General features: G+C 37.3%; 1 protein-coding gene across 4 annotated transcripts in view; it reads left to right on the top strand.

Annotated features, from left to right (window-relative positions):
- Nucleotides 1–15358, top strand: part of LOC129733840 (neuronal acetylcholine receptor subunit alpha-7) — a 124549-nt gene extending 109191 nt beyond the window's left edge. For 3 of the 4 annotated variants that reach the window (XM_055695378.1, XM_055695377.1, XM_055695376.1), the window contains exons 9-13: nucleotides 10845–10931; nucleotides 11551–11660; nucleotides 11718–11851; nucleotides 11905–12226; nucleotides 13878–15358. In XM_055695378.1, the coding sequence (XP_055551353.1) occupies nucleotides 10845–10931; nucleotides 11551–11660; nucleotides 11718–11851; nucleotides 11905–12226; nucleotides 13878–14030 (806 nt within the window). In that variant the 3' untranslated portion in view covers nucleotides 14031–15358. The remainder of the gene's footprint in view (nucleotides 1–10844; nucleotides 10932–11550; nucleotides 11661–11717; nucleotides 11852–11904; nucleotides 12227–13877) is intronic. The other variant, XM_055695380.1, reaches the window with a different exon arrangement.
- Nucleotides 15359–19862: the final 4504 nt, after the last annotated feature.

Genomic DNA, 19862 nt, shown 5'->3' with positions numbered 1-19862 from the left:
TAACACCTAGCGCTGTCGTGAAATTAACATCAACATGAACATGCATTTTTGCAAGGTTTTTTTTCCGCTAGCAACAGCAATTGTAAAACATAAAATTCAACTAACCGCTTCTATTATAAAACTGCGAGGCACCAAAAGGTGCCAGTTGCCGATTTCTTGTTTACTGGTTTCCGTCCAGAATTCCAGCCATTTTAGTACTTTGCAGTAGCCACCAGCATCACGGATCAAACCGGCACGAGATGACCGGTACTATTTTGTTTTTCCTCCGAGCGTCCGTATGTATCCGGTACGGTTTAATAATGAAACTGATGGAGTGAAATGTTCGAACGATACGTTTTATACCAAGGCTTCGTCAGATAAATAGAAAGAGGGATGGGCTACATAGATGATGAAATGGCAGAGACAAATGTTTCTTGAAAGCTGCGCCGGCCGCTGTCGTAATATTAACACCAACACAAACATGCATTTTTGCAAGGTTTTTTTCCGCTAGCAGCAGCATTTGGTAAAACAGAAAATTCAATTAGCCGCTTCTGTAACAAAATTTAGAGGCACCAAAAGGTGCCAGTTGCCGATTATAGTTTCCTGGTTAGTCCGTCCAGAATTCCAGCCATTTAAGTGTTTTGCAGTAGCCATTTACTACTAAAGCCACCAGCATTACGGGTGAAACCGGCACGAGATGACCGGTACTATTTTGTATTTCCTCCTTTCAGCTGCTATCACCTAGCGTCCGCATGTCACTGGTGCGGTTTTGGAATCAGAATGATGGGGCGCCGGCCGCTGTCGTAAAATTAACACCAACAAAAAGATGCATATTTGCAAGGTTTTTTCCGCTAGCAGCAGCATTTTGTAATAAAACAGAAAATTCAATTAGCCGCTTCTGTAACAAAATTTCGAGGCACCAAAAGGGGCCAGGTGCCGAATATATCCATTTTTTTGGTCAGTCCGTCCAGAATTCTTTCAAGATAGCGTCCGTATGTAGCCGGTACGGTTTAGTAATGAAACTGATGGGGTGAAATGTTCGAACGGTACGTTTTATACCAAGGCTTCGTCAGATAAATTAAAAGTGGGATGGGCTACGCAAATTATGGAATGGAAGAGACAAATGTTTCTTGAAAGCTGCGCCGGCCGCTGTCATAATATTAACACCAACACAAACATGCATTTTTGCAAGGTTTTTTCCGCTAGCAGCATCATTTGGTAAAACAGAAAATTCAATTTGCCGCTTCTGTAACAAAATTTAGAGGCACCAAAAGGTGCCAGTTGCCGATTATATTTTCCTGGTTAGTCCGTCCAGAATTCCAGCCATTTAAGTGTTTTGCAGTAGCCATTTACTACTAAAGCCACCAGCATTACGGGTGAAACCGGCACGAGATGACCGGTACTATTTTGTATTTCCTCCTTTCAGCTGCTATCACCTAGCGTCCGCATGTCACTGGTGCGGTTTTGGAATCAGAATGATGGGGCGCCGGCCGCTGTCGTAAAATTAACACCAACAAAAAGATGCATATTTACAAGGTTTTTTCCGCTAGCAGCAGCATTTCGTAACAAAACAGAAAATTCAATTAGCCGCTTCTGTAACAAAATTTCGAGGCACCAAAAGGGGCCAGGTGCCGAATATATCCATGTTTTTGGTCAGTCCGTCCAGAATTCTTTCAAGATAGCGTCCGTATGTAGCCGGTACGGTTTAGTAATGAAACTGATGGGGTGAAATGTTCGAACGGTACGTTTTATACCAAGGCTTCGTCAGATAAATTAAAAGTGGGATGGGCTACGCAAATTATGGAATGGAAGAGACAAATGTTTCTTGAAAGCTGCGCCGGCCGCTGTCATAATATTAACACCAACACAAACATGCATTTTTGCAAGGTTTTTTCCGCTAGCAGCATCATTTGGTAAAACAGAAAATTCAATTTGCCGCTTCTGTAACAAAATTTAGAGGCACCAAAAGGTGCCAGTTGCCGATTATATTTTCCTGGTTAGTCCGTCCAGAATTCCAGCCATTTAAGTGTTTTGCAGTAGCCATTTACTACTAAAGCCACCAGCATTACGGGTGAAACCGGCACGAGATGACCGGTACTATTTTGTATTTCCTCCTTTCAGCTGCTATCACCTAGCGTCCGCATGTCACTGGTGCGGTTTTGGAATCAGAATGATGGGGCGCCGGCCGCTGTCGTAAAATTAACACCAACAAAAAGATGCATATTTGCAAGGTTTTTTCCGCTAGCAGCAGCATTTCGTAACAAAACAGAAAATTCAATTAGCCGCTTCTGTAACAAAATTTCGAGGCACCAAAAGGGGCCAGGTGCCGAATATATCCATTTTTTTGGTCAGTCCGTCCAGAATTCTTTCAAGATAGCGTCCGTATGTAGCCGGTACGGTTTAGTAATGAAACTGATGGGGTGAAATGTTCGAACGGTACGTTTTATACCAAGGCTTCGTCAGATAAATTAAAAGTGGGATGGGCTACGCAAATTATGGAATGGAAGAGACAAATGTTTCTTGAAAGCTGCGCCGGCCGCTGTCATAATATTAACACCAACACAAACATGCATTTTTGCAAGGTTTTTTCCGCTAGCAGCATCATTTGGTAAAACAGAAAATTCAATTTGCCGCTTCTGTAACAAAATTTAGAGGCACCAAAAGGTGCCAGTTGCCGATTATATTTTCCTGGTTAGTCCGTCCAGAATTCCAGCCATTTAAGTGTTTTGCAGTAGCCATTTACTACTAAAGCCACCAGCATTACGGGTGAAACCGGCACGAGATGACCGGTACTATTTTGTATTTCCTCCTTTCAGCTGCTATCACCTAGCGTCCGCATGTCACTGGTGCGGTTTTGGAATCAGAATGATGGGGCGCCGGCCGCTGTCGTAAAATTAACACCAACAAAAAGATGCATATTTGCAAGGTTTTTTCCGCTAGCAGCAGCATTTCGTAACAAAACAGAAAATTCAATTAGCCGCTTCTGTAACAAAATTTCAAGGCACCAAAAGGGGCCAGGTGCCGAATATATCCATGGTTTTGGTCAGTCCGTCCAGAATTCTTTCAAGATAGCGTCCGTATGTAGCCGGTACGGTTTAGTAATGAAACTGATGGGGTGAAATGTTCGAACGGTACGTTTTATACCAAGGCTTCGTCAGATAAATTAAAAGTGGGATGGGCTACGCAAATTATGGAATGGAAGAGACAAATGTTTCTTGAAAGCTGCGCCGGCCGCTGTCATAATATTAACACCAACACAAACATGCATTTTTGCAAGGTTTTTTCCGCTAGCAGCATCATTTGGTAAAACAGAAAATTCAATTTGCCGCTTCTGTAACAAAATTTAGAGGCACCAAAAGGTGCCAGTTGCCGATTATAGTTTCCTGGTTAGTCCGTCCAGAATTCCAGCCATTTAAGTGTTTTGCAGTAGCCATTTACTACTAAAGCCACCAGCATTACGGGTGAAACCGGCACGAGATGACCGGTACTATTTTGTATTTCCTCCTTTCAGCTGCTATCACCTAGCGTCCGCATGTCACTGGTGCGGTTTTGGAATCAGAATGATGGGGCGCCGGCCGCTGTCGTAAAATTAACACCAACAAAAAGATGCATATTTGCAAGGTTTTTTCCGCTAGCAGCAGCATTTTGTAATAAAACAGAAAATTCAATTAGCCGCTTCTGTAACAAAATTTCGAGGCACCAAAAGGGGCCAGGTGCCGAATATATCCATTTTTTTGGTCAGTCCGTCCAGAATTCTTTCAAGATAGCGTCCGTATGTAGCCGGTACGGTTTAGTAATGAAACTGATGGGGTGAAATGTTCGAACGGTACGTTTTATACCAAGGCTTCGTCAGATAAATTAAAAGTGGGATGGGCTACGCAAATTATGGAATGGAAGAGACAAATGTTTCTTGAAAGCTGCGCCGGCCGCTGTCATAATATTAACACCAACACAAACATGCATTTTTGCAAGGTTTTTTCCGCTAGCAGCATCATTTGGTAAAACAGAAAATTCAATTTGCCGCTTCTGTAACAAAATTTAGAGGCACCAAAAGGTGCCAGTTGCCGATTATAGTTTCCTGGTTAGTCCGTCCAGAATTCCAGCCATTTAAGTGTTTTGCAGTAGCCATTTACTACTAAAGCCACCAGCATTACGGGTGAAACCGGCACGAGATGACCGGTACTATTTTGTATTTCCTCCTTTCAGCTGCTATCACCTAGCGTCCGCATGTCACTGGTGCGGTTTTGGAATCAGAATGATGGGGCGCCGGCCGCTGTCGTAAAATTAACACCAACAAAAAGATGCATATTTGCAAGGTTTTTTCCGCTAGCAGCAGCATTTCGTAATAAAACAGAAAATTCAATTAGCCGCTTCTGTAACAAAATTTCGAGGCACCAAAAGGGGCCAGGTGCCGAATATATCCATTTTTTTGGTCAGTCCGTCCAGAATTCTTTCAAGATAGCGTCCGTATGTAGCCGGTACGGTTTAGTAATGAAACTGATGGGGTGAAATGTTCGAACGGTACGTTTTATACCAAGGCTTCGTCAGATAAATTAAAAGTGGGATGGGCTACGCAAATTATGGAATGGAAGAGACAAATGTTTCTTGAAAGCTGCGCCGGCCGCTGTCATAATATTAACACCAACACAAACATGCATTTTTGCAAGGTTTTTTCCGCTAGCAGCATCATTTGGTAAAACAGAAAATTCAATTTGCCGCTTCTGTAACAAAATTTAGAGGCACCAAAAGGTGCCAGTTGCCGATTATAGTTTCCTGGTTAGTCCGTCCAGAATTCCAGCCATTTAAATGTTTTGCAGTAGCCATTTACTACTAAAGCCACCAGCATTACGGGTGAAACCGGCACGAGATGACCGGTACTATTTTGTATTTCCTCCTTTCAGCTGCTATCACCTAGCGTCCGCATGTCACTGGTGCGGTTTTGGAATCAGAATGATGGGGCGCCGGCCGCTGTCGTAAAATTAACACCAACAAAAAGATGCATATTTGCAAGGTTTTTTCCGCTAGCAGCAGCATAAACATCGGAAACAGAAAGTGACAACAACAATAACAACAAAGTCAGATCGATTGTATCCGTTAGTGTCGACTGTGCTTGGGAAGAGAGGTAGTGATTGGCTGCGCGGTATGATTTAGACAATCGATATTAATTACCAATTTTTCAATAGTGTATCTCAAACAATAGTTTGTTTTTGTTACATAAATTTAACCGTAAAAGAATTTCTGATCGATTGATGCCAAAACCTCGAAAACCTGATTATAGATGACTGCAAAATAAGCGCTCAAAACCTGACCACTTTTCTCTGGTTTTCCCTGGTTGAATTACTAGATTTTTAAATTCAGGGGCCTAACTTCGATATAGACGTTAGTCAACGTCAAAAAAATTGAAAAATAACAGTGTGACTGATTGTTATCTGGTCTAAAATAAACAAAAGATAATATCTGTTAGCGATTAATCTTTTGTGGTGTCACTGAAGTGTTCAACTGCAGATAAGCTTCCGTAGTAAAAAATAGGTGTTTCAGTGGTTGTCAGCTGAAATATTTACAAACTAGCGAAGTCTTCTTTCGAACATCGAAAATATACTACCCATAGGTAGGCACCTTCCCAAACTGTACCAAGTTACAACACCGCAAAAATAGACACTGCAACCTAGGCAAACATGTTCATGTGCACATGAATTAATCCATCTAGCTTACTCTTCAAGTAAAGATGCAAAAGAGGTTTTCAAATTAAAAAATTAGTTGGCGATCTATTGGGCAACAGCACAAAATTTATTGCCTTCAGTTAATAAGTAGTATATTACTAACAGCCCACAAAGTTTCTCCATGAATTTCCCAATTATCGTACACATTGGTTTCGGTTTGCAAAGTGATTGTAATACCTTTTCATCAGAAAGGTAATAATCACTTGTAAAGAAAAATTGCATATGCATCGAAGAAAATAAAATGCAATCATTGCCGGTATCGTTTCTTCGGTTAGACATTTGGCCGAGTTCGCATGTACTCAGGCACTCTGCTGATGAAACGAAAGACCGGCATGTCTACGTTGGCTCTTGGCCAACAGCTCCCCAATGAGTCTTTCCAAATGCTTTTATACCCTTCCGCCATGGCCAGGAAGAAAAAAAAATCCAAATTCCGAATCTCTCTCTTCCACAAGCCCTGCCTTGTCAGCCCATCAAATCCGTACAGGGAAACAACCAGAAGAAAGTCCGGTCCGTCGTTTTCTCGCTCACGAAGCTGTGGAATGCCATTGTCAGTCGGCTTTTGCTGCATTTTGGTGGAAAATTTTACCAAGCAGTAGCATACGCTATTCTTTTGGAATTTCTAATTTATTGATCAAAAGGAGAAGAAGAACGACAAACTTTGCCATTTCGATGATAAGGTCCTAGCAAAAGAACGGACTTGAACCGGACACGAAATTAAACGAACAACGGATAGGGAACCTATCTGGAACACATCTGCCGAATGGTCCCTCGCACTGGGGGTAATGGAGCAGAACATGGAGAGGCAAATGCAGAAGAAACGGAAACATTCCTTCCGAAAATAATTCTGTGCAAATTTATTTCATTGGCCTTTGGTCGAATGTTCGATTGCCTATGTCTCAAGGATGGAAAAGCAGCTGAAATATAAAGTTTCTGCACTCCAATATATTATTGTTGATGAACGTTTCTTCTCTAGTTTGCCTACACTGACAGAAAGTGTCCAACGAGAGATAACAAGTTTGCAGTAATATTTGCAATTGGATTGCATTGTTTGATAGATTACATTCTGTTTGCCATGAGGAATTAGTCCATAAATTTTTTGTGGATATATGATTACAATATTTATTTAGCAAAACTATAAACAATGGGTCCTTATGGTTCTATGAGGAGAGAAAGAAACTAAGTATTGCATCTGCGGCCATGTCAAAACAATTATTACTAGCCTGCAAGAAAAACTATATTGCTATATGTGTGTGTATGTATCTCCCAGATGGTCTCGAGGTACGATGCTGGTCTAATAAGCCAGTCGTCGTAGGTTCGAGTCTCGGCTTGGGAGTGACTGTTAGTTTGTCAGTACGATCGTAGCGCCGCTAGCCCCGCAATTATCCTGTACACGCCGGCTGCGAAGTCTGTGTGTAAATATAGCAGAAGGTCACATTCCGAATCGGAATGCAGCACCAAGGGTTTTCTTTTTGTGTGTATGTTGATACAAAAGGTCTCGTGAAAATTCGCAAAATTTTAAGGTATTGTACTGCAGTCCTACGCTTGTTCCAAAGCAAGCAAACGAGAAAGTCGATACCAAAGTTTTTCAATACTTTTACGCATTGCGTCAATGTGTCAAATGCAATAAAAAGTTTCTTATCAGTTTTTACTCGGAAATTGATATTTTGTTGTTATATTGAACCTCTATTTTTGAACTGGATTGTAAACAGACCATATTGTTAATTAGGAAACAATCCTTTTATTAAGGTGCCGCCACACGGACGATAGTACACTCTAGAAATAGTTTCTATTCGCATTTCAGTCCCAGCTGGATTTTTATTATTTTTAAGTTAAATATCAGATTCCATTTACTTCTTGCTTTACTATCGATTGAGAATACGAAAATGATGGTTAAATTCAAAAAAGTCAGCAAAAAAGTGAGATCAAATTGTTTCATCTTAATAATAATTCCATATCGTCCTACAAAATGTTGCCCCATTTTAGCCATTTTTTCTTTGATCCATATCACAAATATTTGGTGTTGTTTTTTACGTTTCCTATTGTTAAAAAGTCATCAGTAATTGATGAATATAAGGTTGTTTCGAAGAAATTCCACACAAAAGTTAATTTCTTACAGACACTTAAACTGCAGCTTTTTCTAGTAGCTCGTTCTAGAAAGGCTTCTTGGCTTCGCCAATCAGGGGAATACTAGCTTTGAACAATGCTTCTTTCTGTGAGGTATTACTTTCCTGTAGATGATCTGCTCGCTTCACACGATCATTCAAATTGAAATTGTCAGAATTCAGAAAAAATCGTTTTTAAATGAGATGTAATCAGCTGTATTTTTCAATAAAGAAGTTATTATAAAGGTCTATTTCATTATATTATGTCGAAAACATAGGAACAAACCACCCCAAACAGGTGAAATACCCAAAATCAGACAAATACCTTCAAGTGCTGTTCTTTCAAATCTATGATTTTTCAGATGGGACGGATATGCGATAATAGGCAGAATAGTAGGCTATGAACTATTTTTTTTGCAGTATAATCTCGCTTCTATACTAGAACCGTTGAACTCGTCCAATACAATTACAATGAGAACAGCTCGGTTGTCATCCCTGGGTGCTCCCCACGCCGTACCGTGAGAGTAGAAATCTCCCAGGACAGTTCAGTTATTTGTATCAGCTGCAATTGGTTAACAGTAGCTTTAGGTGGAATGTGGAAGCCGTAAGGTGGCAAGATTTGGCCGCAGAGATGGCGCTCCGACACCAATTTTTTATTCTTATACGCTAGAACTTTGCTAGGATAAAGACAAATTTACCTCTGTTTGATTAACTCAAAGTTTGGTGTTTATTTGGAATGTTTGTGTTCAACAAATTTTTGGTTCCTCATTGAATATTATTTGCAAATCGCAAATCGTTGTAAGTTCCCTATAAATTATTCTTGGATAAGTTTCTATACGACAATAAATTGCTGAGCTACAATGTTTTAAATGAAGTGTATACAGTAAGGTACACGTAATTCAAGAAAAGTATTCTAGAGTTAAGGCATTCTCCGCACGTGAAAAATAGTCAATTTGCTAAACCAAATATGTGTACGAAGTTCTATTCAAATCTAAACCGCTCGAAATTAGGCGATAGATCATTTGGGATGGAAACCCTTTAGACTTTAATCAAAATGAGCAAACAAGTTTTGTACGAAGAAACAGACTGCTAACGAGACGCTTGATCGTTTCCATACGATATGAACGATGCGCTCCAGAACCCTTTTGAATGTAAATTTGGTTTGACAATCGATGCGCTTGACTAGGGTACACCCATACTATCAATTTTATCAAATTTGGTAAATGATGCACTATGACCTTTCCCGAACGCTGGATTGCTTGCTCAAACTACACAAGTTGAACTGTGTGCAAGCACATAGGAGCAGTAACGCGACAGACATATAACAATGTTTCTTCACTTGTTCGTCAAAATGTTGTTTATGTCACTTTACACTACACACACATGCCCCTCAATCACACCCTTAGAGCCTAGTGTCTCATCCCCAAAGGCCGCACTATCATGCTTATAAGAACGCTGCGAGCATGCATGATGCTTCCTAGAAGACTTTCCACAGAGATCTTTATAAATGAATTGCACTGCTTTGTAGCAACGTGTGCAAAGAATTCACGTTGAATGCAAATCGATTACTGATTTCTTCTGTGTACTGTCATTATGAATTACCTTGAGCGGGGGTGAGATTGTGCCGTCTAATCCGTGACTTGTCAGCTATCCCAGAAGTTTTAGAAGGTCAAGTTTCCTTAAATATCCAACCAATAATCAATAATTGGTCTTCTTATCATTATTGAATGTATGATAAACAACGGGTTCGTATGGCACAATTTCACCCTGGCTGACGGTACTTGCTTTTTTGAATGGATCACCACCTGTAAACCACGGGAAAAATTCTTCCAATTTCAACCAATGCATGCATAAATGTACCCAACCATGCTTCTTACAACGTGAATAGTTAATATATACATTTTTCTGCACAAAGTGATCAATTTGGCTTTGGTTTCATGTGTTTTCTTACTTGTGATCAGAGAGTAACGAAGTTTTTTCTGTAAAAATACAGGAGAAGAACGACAGACAATTTTCGCCTGATATTTCGATTAAAGTGATATGTTCGGGTATTGGCTTTTAATTAAGGTTGAAGATTTATGCCGTAGAAGTAAATATAATGAGTATTAGGCTGTTGGCAGCTGAGAACGTGTGTGCTCTCTACAACAGCACCTAACTGGTGGTACGTTCTTCCCAGCTTCTTAGTTCCGATCTAGCTGAAATTTGTTTTCAGTATATAGAAACATTTTATCTAAAATGTAACATAGCAGATTTTAATACATAATTCCTGTTTTCGTTGTTTCGCTGTTTTCGTAAAAAAATAGTTTTTTTCGCATGAAAAATCACAATTTACTAAATATGACACATTGAAAATTTCAGATATCGATAAATGGCTAAATAACTAATTAGATATTTCATTTCTACAAATCGGTTCAGTAGATGCTGAGAAAAGCGTACCACCAGTTGAAAAAACATGGTTTCGAGAAAAACGCTGCCAACAACGTAATACTAACTATATATTTGCATCCAAGACATGCGAAATACATTTTCAATTATACTTGAATCAATAGCCAATATAATAGTCCAAATACTCAAACACTTCACTTCACTCTAAACATCCGAAAAAATGACGAAAATTCATTATTTTTCGACTTTTTAGAGTAGCTATAACTTGGGCTATAACGAAATGGGCTAGGGAAGTAAAGCAATCGTGTCATACAATTGTTCTAAATTTTATTTCTACAAATCCCCCCGGCTTTTGTTGCGGTTTCAACAAAGAAGAAAAATGCTTCATTAATGTAGCAACAAACAACGTAAAACGAAACAGCCAGAATAAATTTCTGGTTTAATTTCCTTAATAGCTATACTTCCACCAACAAACAGACCATTTGACTGAGCAGCAGACAGTTTGCTAAGTGACAGTACAGCTAAAAAAATCAATTTCGTTTTGTTTTATACCCCTTGGCTAAGTTTAGTTAAGCTTAAGCATTTTTTTGGACATCATACGCGAAAGCTCACCATTATTGAGTTAATAATGTTTTATACCTTCGTTTGGCATTTCTAGGAGTAACCATTCTACTGTCACTCACTGTCTTCCTTAATATGGTGGCGGAAACCATGCCGGCCACTTCAGATGCCGTTCCTCTGCTAGGTAAGTGGGTTACAATCTTTTTCAAAATTCTTCCAATTTAAAGTTTTCATATTTTTGAAAAACTGTGCAATTTACATTTCATTTCTTCTCGAATAAGCGCGGATTTATTTCTCCGGAATTGTTTTGGAACTAAACAAACTCAATATCAATACAGGTCACACTCGATTGTTTAAAGTCTCCAATTTTTTTTCACTAAATGTAATCGAATCGGAAAACATTTTTTGTTCATTTTGCGTAATGTTTTGATGTTTTTGAATAAATAAGAAGAATTTTTTTTGACTAACCCACCTAAAGTCTGAAAACACATTTCTTACGAAAAATAATAGTATGTAGTTATTATTTTTCATGTAAATGCAGTCAAACAAAAATAACAATTTTCGACACCTTCTTTTTATATAGATCCTCAAAATTTTCCGCATGGGTTGCACTGGTTTGTCAGATAGCTTCCCTCTCCCCTCTACTATATATAATCGAATCATATATAATCGAGTCTATATTAAATCGAGTCTATACTAAATCGAGTCCGACCTGTATATCAATTTAAAAAAGTAACTCTACACCACCATTTAAACAGTTGCATAATATTACTAAATTATCTTCTGATTGGCTTGCTTTATAGGAACGTATTTCAATTGCATCATGTTCATGGTAGCCTCATCGGTTGTATCCACGATTCTGATTCTGAATTATCATCATCGAAATGCGGACACACACGAGATGTCAGATTGGGTAAACCAAAATGTTAGCTTTTTTATGAAATCCTTTTATATATAACTTCACTTTTAGATCAGAGTTGTCTTTCTTTCCTGGCTACCATGTATTCTTCGAATGAGTCGACCCGGAGAACCATTCCCACATCCCTGCCGCCAAGCAGTAGACGAGAAAAACAAACAACTACAAGAAGTGGAAATGCGTGAAAGGTGTGTTTTATTTTTGTACAAATATGCAAAAAAAAAAACGGTTTTTCTTGTAGATCCTCCAAATCGTTGCTGGCCAACGTGCTAGATATCGACGATGATTTCCGATGCAACCACCGGTGCAGTACACTACCACATAATCCAACTTACTATAGGACAATGTACCGCCAAGGAGACGACGTCAGTGTCGGCGTATTAACTGGCGGTGGAGGTATCGGCGGAACGGACACTATCGGCCGCAGTGCTGGAGTCGGCACGATTAGTGCCGCTACCGGTGGCCGTCTGCATGAAACCGTATCCTCGCACACCTGTCTAAGCTCATCGGCCGAGTACGAGTTAGCATTGATACTGAAGGAGCTCCGGTACATTACCGATCAGGTTGTATTACGATTTTGAAGTTTCCTGCTATATTAATCTTTGTTTTTTTTTGATTTGAATATGAAATTGAAATTTACCATGTGCGAGTTCGTCAAATCAAGAAAACTTTACACGCATGTTCATTACTTTCTACGAACTTTTAAACAAGGGATCATGTACTACCTATTACGGTATCAAACTAGCTGTTACATTCATATGAACATCATGATGAAATTTGAGCATTATTTATTACATCAACATTGACAGGAATCTAACAGTTTGCTAATTGGTTAATTTAAATGGACTTACAAAACGTCGTTGTTTTTGAAATCAGAATAACATGCATCTTTGTTGCGCCGACCAAATTTAAACAAATTTGATGAGAAGGTTTATAATTCCTTCGTTATCCACCAAATTTAACATGTGACACAAAGAAATTGTTGTGAAGTGAGTAAAAAAAATGGTCCTTGACAAATAAATGACCTGCCCAAATATTAAAAAAAAATAAAAAAAAAAACATTTCGCGTCTCCCAATTTTTATTATTAATTGTAAAATTTTATCAGCTATCCAACAAAAACAAAATACCCCAGGTTTCTTTCACAAAAAATATCACTCAAAAAGAAATTTTCAATGTTTTGCATGAATTCGCAAGTTTAACCTGCGATTCATTTTATTTTTATAGAAAGGTAATTTAGGTATATTTTTAGAGTTCACCATGAAACGATGGTTTATGAGGAGCTTGAGAATAAACCCAATCTTGACTCTTTTGGACAGAGATGAACCAGCCATGTGGATGAAAATCACTTCAAAGGCGATAATACAGAGGTTGGGAGATAGAAATGATTACCTCCAAATTTCGATAGCTCGTATTACAAATAAATTGGAATCCAAGCCAACTGTATCGAAGAATTTTGCAAATATCAGCAAACTGACTAGATAAACGTTCAAAACCGATAGAGCAACTTATGCTAACAACACATTTAATTTTAATGCGGCTTTCGAACTGGTTACCTAATTTGCTTAAATTATAACCGTATACTCCAATGAGCAAATGTTATTAGCATGCGGTTTCACCACGGTTTGAGCAGCTAATTGAATATTTCGAGATGGACTGTGTGGCATATTACGATTGGTTTAGGGGTATGAAGTTCGGGTTAATTCCCAACTTTGCTGTCGGTGGCATCTCTTCGGTGATCGATTCCTATACGAATGTTTGAATTTGTCGTTACGCTTTGCAGTAGCCAATCGATTGAATTGATCGACTTCCTTCTGCTTTGTAGTTAACACGGAATAACCTGATTCTAATGCGATTAACACCCACGACTACCCGTTTATCCAAGCGAATTCCCTGACTTTACGGCTGCCAATCCATTATAGTTACCCTAAGGTTGCAGAAAAAAAATATTGTGCGCTTCAAACAACGCATTTTGACAATCGATTATGCATAAATCTTTTATATGATCAGCAAGATTATTTCTAGAGTGAAATTTAAATACCATAGAGAACATCAGGCTTGGGAGAAATATTTTCAGATCCATTTTAGAAAAAAAAAAATAAAGTTCGCATAAAAAAGTGCCAGATCCCATTACCGTCGTTGATTTATCCAATTTGCATCTATACGTTAGTGAATACTAATCTGATCTTTTTCTAATCTGCGCAAATTTGGAGCAGCTACGGAAGGAGGACGAAAACGGTGAAGTTACCCGTGACTGGAAGTTCGCCGCTATGGTGGTTGACCGTTTGTGCCTTATCATTTTTACCCTGTTCACGATCATCGCGACGCTGGCTGTATTGTTTTCAGCGCCTCATTTTATCGTTTCATAACAACCATCATCACCATCAACCGCAGCTACAGCAGCACCAGCTACGACAACAACAACCGCAACCCACTCATCCTACCCGGCAACAACATCGACAACAAACCAAGTAAACGCCGGCAGTAATGTTGATCTTGAGATCGTTGGAATTCTTCATTCCAGTAATGCGTCCGAAGCAGAAGACCCAACCTCGTGGATACTCATAGGAGGAACTCTGGCGTTGGTAGTTTTGGTTGCGGCTCTCGCATCACTTGCCTTGTTGCTGGCGGCACTGATGTTGCTGGGCAATGGGACTCTAACTCAACTGTTTGCGGTGACTGATAATAAGTTAAGAAAATACGTTCATATTTTCGTAAAAAGTTTTAAATTAATAAACGATGCATAAGAGACATAAGGTCATGTAAAACAAAAATGAGAGAGATAACAGCATCAATAATACCGCTTAGTGGCGGCAGACATTTTTTCGATGAATATCTAGTCAGATCAGTTTTTAAAAAAAAAACAAACGAACAGTTTCCTCGGTGAAATAGTAATGTGAGTAATTTTTCGTCTACTTTTTAACTTTTTCCCTTTTATAGGTGATTTTGCGTAGACGTACTCCAGTGAAGACCTATACTGTCAATAACCATGTTAGATAAGTTGACTTGGAATTACTACTTATCGCATACGAACGATGAAATGTAGTAACTAACTTGAATTACATCCGGTTTCTATATTTACATCAAACGTAGCATTGCAACTATGTACATTACTGATAGATTTTGTTAGAACAACACCATATCCAGCTCGCTATCTGGTGTTCCAACTGTTTCCAGGTGTAGTGTAAATAATTTTACCAATGCACATTTACCACCCAACAGTCTATATGTAAAAGTAATTCAATACCTAGTTCTACAGTCCCATACTTATACTCATACCTTTTAATTGCTTCATTATTATTGCTTCCCTTACCTATAGGTAGGTTTGATAGTTTCACTTTTTAGTAGCTGGCTGCGTGCTACTATCATCCTAATGAAAACAACATTCGCCGATCTCACACAGTGAGGGTGAGGAATAAATAAGAGTCGCATCAAACTTATTGAATATATTAGTTAATAATATGATAACAATGAATAATGAACAAAATAACTAGTGAAGTTGTATACCCTAAGTGATCTTTTTATACATAATGAGACAAAAGGCACGAGTTAATCTTTCAATTGTTGATAGGCGGAGATTAACGGAACTCTTTAGCTAATATGTAGGTTGTTGAATATTAATGCTATAATGAATAACGTAGTTATGTAATGCTTATAATAACATAAAGAAATAAATAAATAAATAAATATCTATATATATATATATATATATATATATATATATATATATATATATATATATATATATATATATATATATATATATATATATATATATATATATATATAAATGCAAAGAAAAAACAATACGAATAACCAGTCAACTAAGCGACTAAATACTACATAAACTAGTCTTAATATTTTACGAGTGAGCTCGGTAATCAAAATAATGCATCTTTAATCAAACCAGTTGCGCTGGAATTTACTTGCATCTACAAACAAACAAAAGCGTAAATCAAAACAACCACAATTAATTTTTAGTTCGAACTCGAAAAAAGTTATCACTAGTAATTATAACAGTCGTAATTCCATCTACCTTATTGAGTTTAAATATGTTTTTACTATGGTTTCTCACCGTTGTCACGAAGCACAATAGGGATCATTCCTTTCAAATGCTGGTCATACAAAGAAAGTTTTCAAATTCAGAACAATACACGGTTCTTATATTATTATGAGTTGTTCAACTCCGATCTGAGAGTGATTTTAAATAAAAACGAGTATTTTGCGGTAGTTTGGCAAAAAAACCATTCTTGGAAAATTGTTGTATTCTATTCTATCTGATTTGTTTTGAGTATTCGTTCGCAATCGTTTACATTAGTAGCAAAAATTTAAATTTATGAAAAATTTCGAAATCTCTATTTTGAGTTGATGGCCAGCGATTTGATACTGTGCGAATTATAATTATATTAAACAATAATTTTAGCTGATAACCTAACTGAACGTAACATAATTAACTGCCATTCAAACTGCTGCGGAGTGCCGCTTTCAGTCAAATCTAAAAGTGAAGCTAAATTCACTATGTTCTTTTGTCCATCTAAGAGTTTGGTTTGTGATATAATAGAGATGAAATGCTATTAATGGTAAAGCAACAACTAATATTGCTGGATCATCATTGTGTTTGAAAGTAAAAAATACTGTGATAAAAAGGTATTTTAGTGTTTATCAAACCTTAGACGCGACGCGAAATCGGTATTTAATGGTAAATAATATTCAAATTACCTGTTAGACGGTTACTACATCACGTCTAGAATGCGAACGTTACCAATAGACAAACGTGTACACAGATTAGATCAGCGGGCTTAGTGCTGACGGGAACATTTAACTTTGTTAAAAAAGGAAACATAATTGGCAAATTAACCCTTCAATACACAGCGTAGCGAATGAACTTTGCTGCGAATGTCGTGCACAACCGTTATATTCACAAATTCACTATACTTGAAACTCTTTCGTGTACCATTCTGATTTCTGTTTAAGAAAAATGAGCATAATGTATGTACACTAGAGTGGAGCAAAGTGATCGATTTTCCAGAACCAAGTTTTTTTGGTTCCTTTTGGGGCCCCAAACAACCCTAAACTTACCGAAAGTCGATTGGTTTTAACTCCGCTTGGCGCATTGCATTTCAAATTTGTATGAAAATTTGTATGGGAAAACCAACTTTTTTGCATTTACGTTTCTAGAGAGCTCAATAATGATCTAAACATGCACTACATTATGTAAAAGTATAGTATTTTAGATGCCTAACAACTTTGCAGAAGACACTGAAGAGCTAAGATATCTCTAAGAAGAGCTATAGTCGTTCAAAGTTGAGTATGTCGATTTAAATGCAGAAAATCTTGTTTTCTGCCAACATTACCAATGTACCGGCGTCAGTAGGATTCCCATTAGAAATAACCTGTCGTAACGAGTTTATACACTCAGCTGGATCAAGTAAACAAATTTAGGTCAATATTCTAGACGTAGGTAGAATTTACAACGTATTTCAGAGGTTACTTCTAATGGAAATCTGACTAACGCCGGTACACTGGCAGTGTTGGCAGAAAAAATGATTTGCAACATAAATTTCGAAATACTTAACTTTGAACAGCTCTAGTATTTTTTTAGGACACCCTAGCTCTTTAGTGTCTTCGGCCAAGTTGTTTGACATAAAAAACCTACCATTTGAAGTCATAAAACCTATGGTTTGAGCCATTTTGAGCTCTTTAGAATGGAAAATGCAAAAAAGTTGGTTTTTCCATACAAATCTTCATATAAATTTAAATGCAATGCGCTAAGCGGAGACGAAACCACTCGACTTCCGATAAATTTAGGCTTGTTTGGGGCTCCAAATAGAACAAAATAACTTGATTCTGGCTTTCTGCTATCAAGTTTCTTTTTTTTCCCTATAACGATTCCCCACCCTAATGTACACAGACAGATGTTCAAGCATTGATCGAAAATCCCGTGTAAATTTTCTAACAGAAATACGTTATAACTCAGAGTAGATCGCAACTTCCCAATTACGCCGCCCTACTAAAGTAAGACGTAGTCCTACGTAAAACTATTAGTAGCCTTCTGTCATTTTCTGGTTTTCGATAAAAAAAATCGTGGATTTTGATTGGCTGACTTGTTCTTTCGGCTGTCACCGCTCTCATAGGTCAACAATCAGATAGACTTGAAAATGAAGCAACTTTGATGATATCTTTTATGTCAGACTGTCTAAATCCACCATTAGTAAAAGTATGTCATGTCTTAGGTAAATTTTTAAAGCTTTGTGACACCTCACCTAATCTAGCTGATTTTTTGAAGGGTTCATTTTTTTCTCTTTTCGTCAAAAATGCTCGTTTCGAAACGACAATCAAACCGAAAACTTTAATATTTTTGGAATTAACTTGCCTAGAACTTCCCAGCTCTGCATGTTAACGACCTATTGTATTCTTTTACATGTTTTGCTGTATGCAGCCTATTTTAACGTGATGCTTATTTCTTGAAAACCTAGAATAAACAAACAAGGTTTCTAAAAAACCTCACAAAATTTATTACTCCAAAAAAAAAAAACACACAACTGGTTACAAATCATTTGCTATAAATTGGTATTTTCTATTTTATACTCGAAGTACCATCAATAAAGCTTTGGGTTACTCAAGTGATCATTCCTTTGTAAAATATGAACCCCTCTTCTGTTTTTATATTCAGCATCAGCAGGTCCTAAATTGCAATCGAGATATCAACTTTAGGCCATGACATGTTCGCGAAATCAAGTCAACTGATAGTTTTGATTTGTTTGATAATTCAAAATAGGCGATGTTTAAAGCCGTCTACACACAACAAATGATAAAACTTTTTTTGTAAATATAATGTCGAAAGCAAACATGGAAAAAGCAAAAACCGGAAACAGATCATGTCGTTATTTTTATACATCAATATACCAAATCAGAAGAGTATTCGGCGCAGTACTCCCGTTGCACCGCAGGATTCAATCGTCGATGAACGTTTCTTATATACGCGATAAAGGTTAGTAGTATTTATAAGGCACTTTGCTCTGATTATAACAGAAATTATATATAATATATCAGGCAGGGTGATAGGCAGTAAACATGTATTTGAGCGTGGTTAGTGACCCTTCGAGCGACAAGACACTAAATCTAACTCGTTTTTTGCAAATATTCTCTAGTGATAACATAATGAAAAAAAAAAGATTTTTTAAGCAACAGAATTAATTTTTTTTTCTTGTTAAATAAACTAGTTTCGATTGTTACTAAAAAAAACTATCCAAGTGCTTTGTCTAGTTATCCGATGGTTTTTTTAACCTGTTTTGGCTTTGAATGCAAAAACTGAATAGGCAATACACATTAAGTCTGTCATTAAGATTTTTCGTTTCTGCAGCTTATGTAGTTAGATACCAAAGCTTGGATATCGAATACTACTAAATACGCCAGAGAAAATAAACGTAATAAGCAAAATCAGAACGTTGTTAGATTTTAAGCGAGTGAAAAACGAAGCAAAATTGAGAACAATTACACACGAAAATCGTCTTCCTATATGTATTAACAAAATAATAATTGTTTAAGAGGCACACCACTTTCACGAAACACGCCCTCTTTTTGTTATTTGCATACAGAAATCCGCCAACATAGTTTTTAAAGCATGGATTTTTAACTCTTTTCGATGATACAAAACCAATGCTTTAAATGCTGTGTCCTTCAGTTTCTTTTTTTTCCAAAAAAAGTTTCGTTTTCTTTCGATTGATTTATCTGCTCTGTATTCCACTTTCGTCTTACCGACACTGAAGTTTAAACAGTCAATTATTGTATAATGTTATACTTTTCAATGCAATTTTATGAAACGTTTTGAGCATAAATATTGAATAGTTGAATCGAATAGTTACCGCAAACCTAATAGTAATTATGAATATAAATCGAGAACAAAGTAAAGCATGAATATCTAAACAACTAATAAAATGAAAAATGTACACGTCGAAAGTTAGGTGTGTCAGAAGAAAACGCAGTGCCAAACCTACAAACAAAATCCAGCAAAAAAAAAAACCGAAAACCCATAATGTGTCAAAAGTTGACTTGTGATTCTACGAGCGAGTCGAAATCGGTGATATTGTTAATAAATAGTTATGCAGATATTTATCCCTAAAGGTGAAAATTGAACTGCAATAAAAAAAACTAAGATATAGACACACATACATAACACACAAAAATATTTAAGCTCTCTA

The sequence above is a fragment of the Wyeomyia smithii genome, chromosome 1 (genome assembly GCF_029784165.1).
Source record: "Wyeomyia smithii strain HCP4-BCI-WySm-NY-G18 chromosome 1, ASM2978416v1, whole genome shotgun sequence".
Lineage (NCBI taxonomy): Eukaryota > Metazoa > Arthropoda > Insecta > Diptera > Culicidae > Wyeomyia > Wyeomyia smithii.
This window is presented reverse-complemented; position numbering and strand designations above follow the sequence as displayed.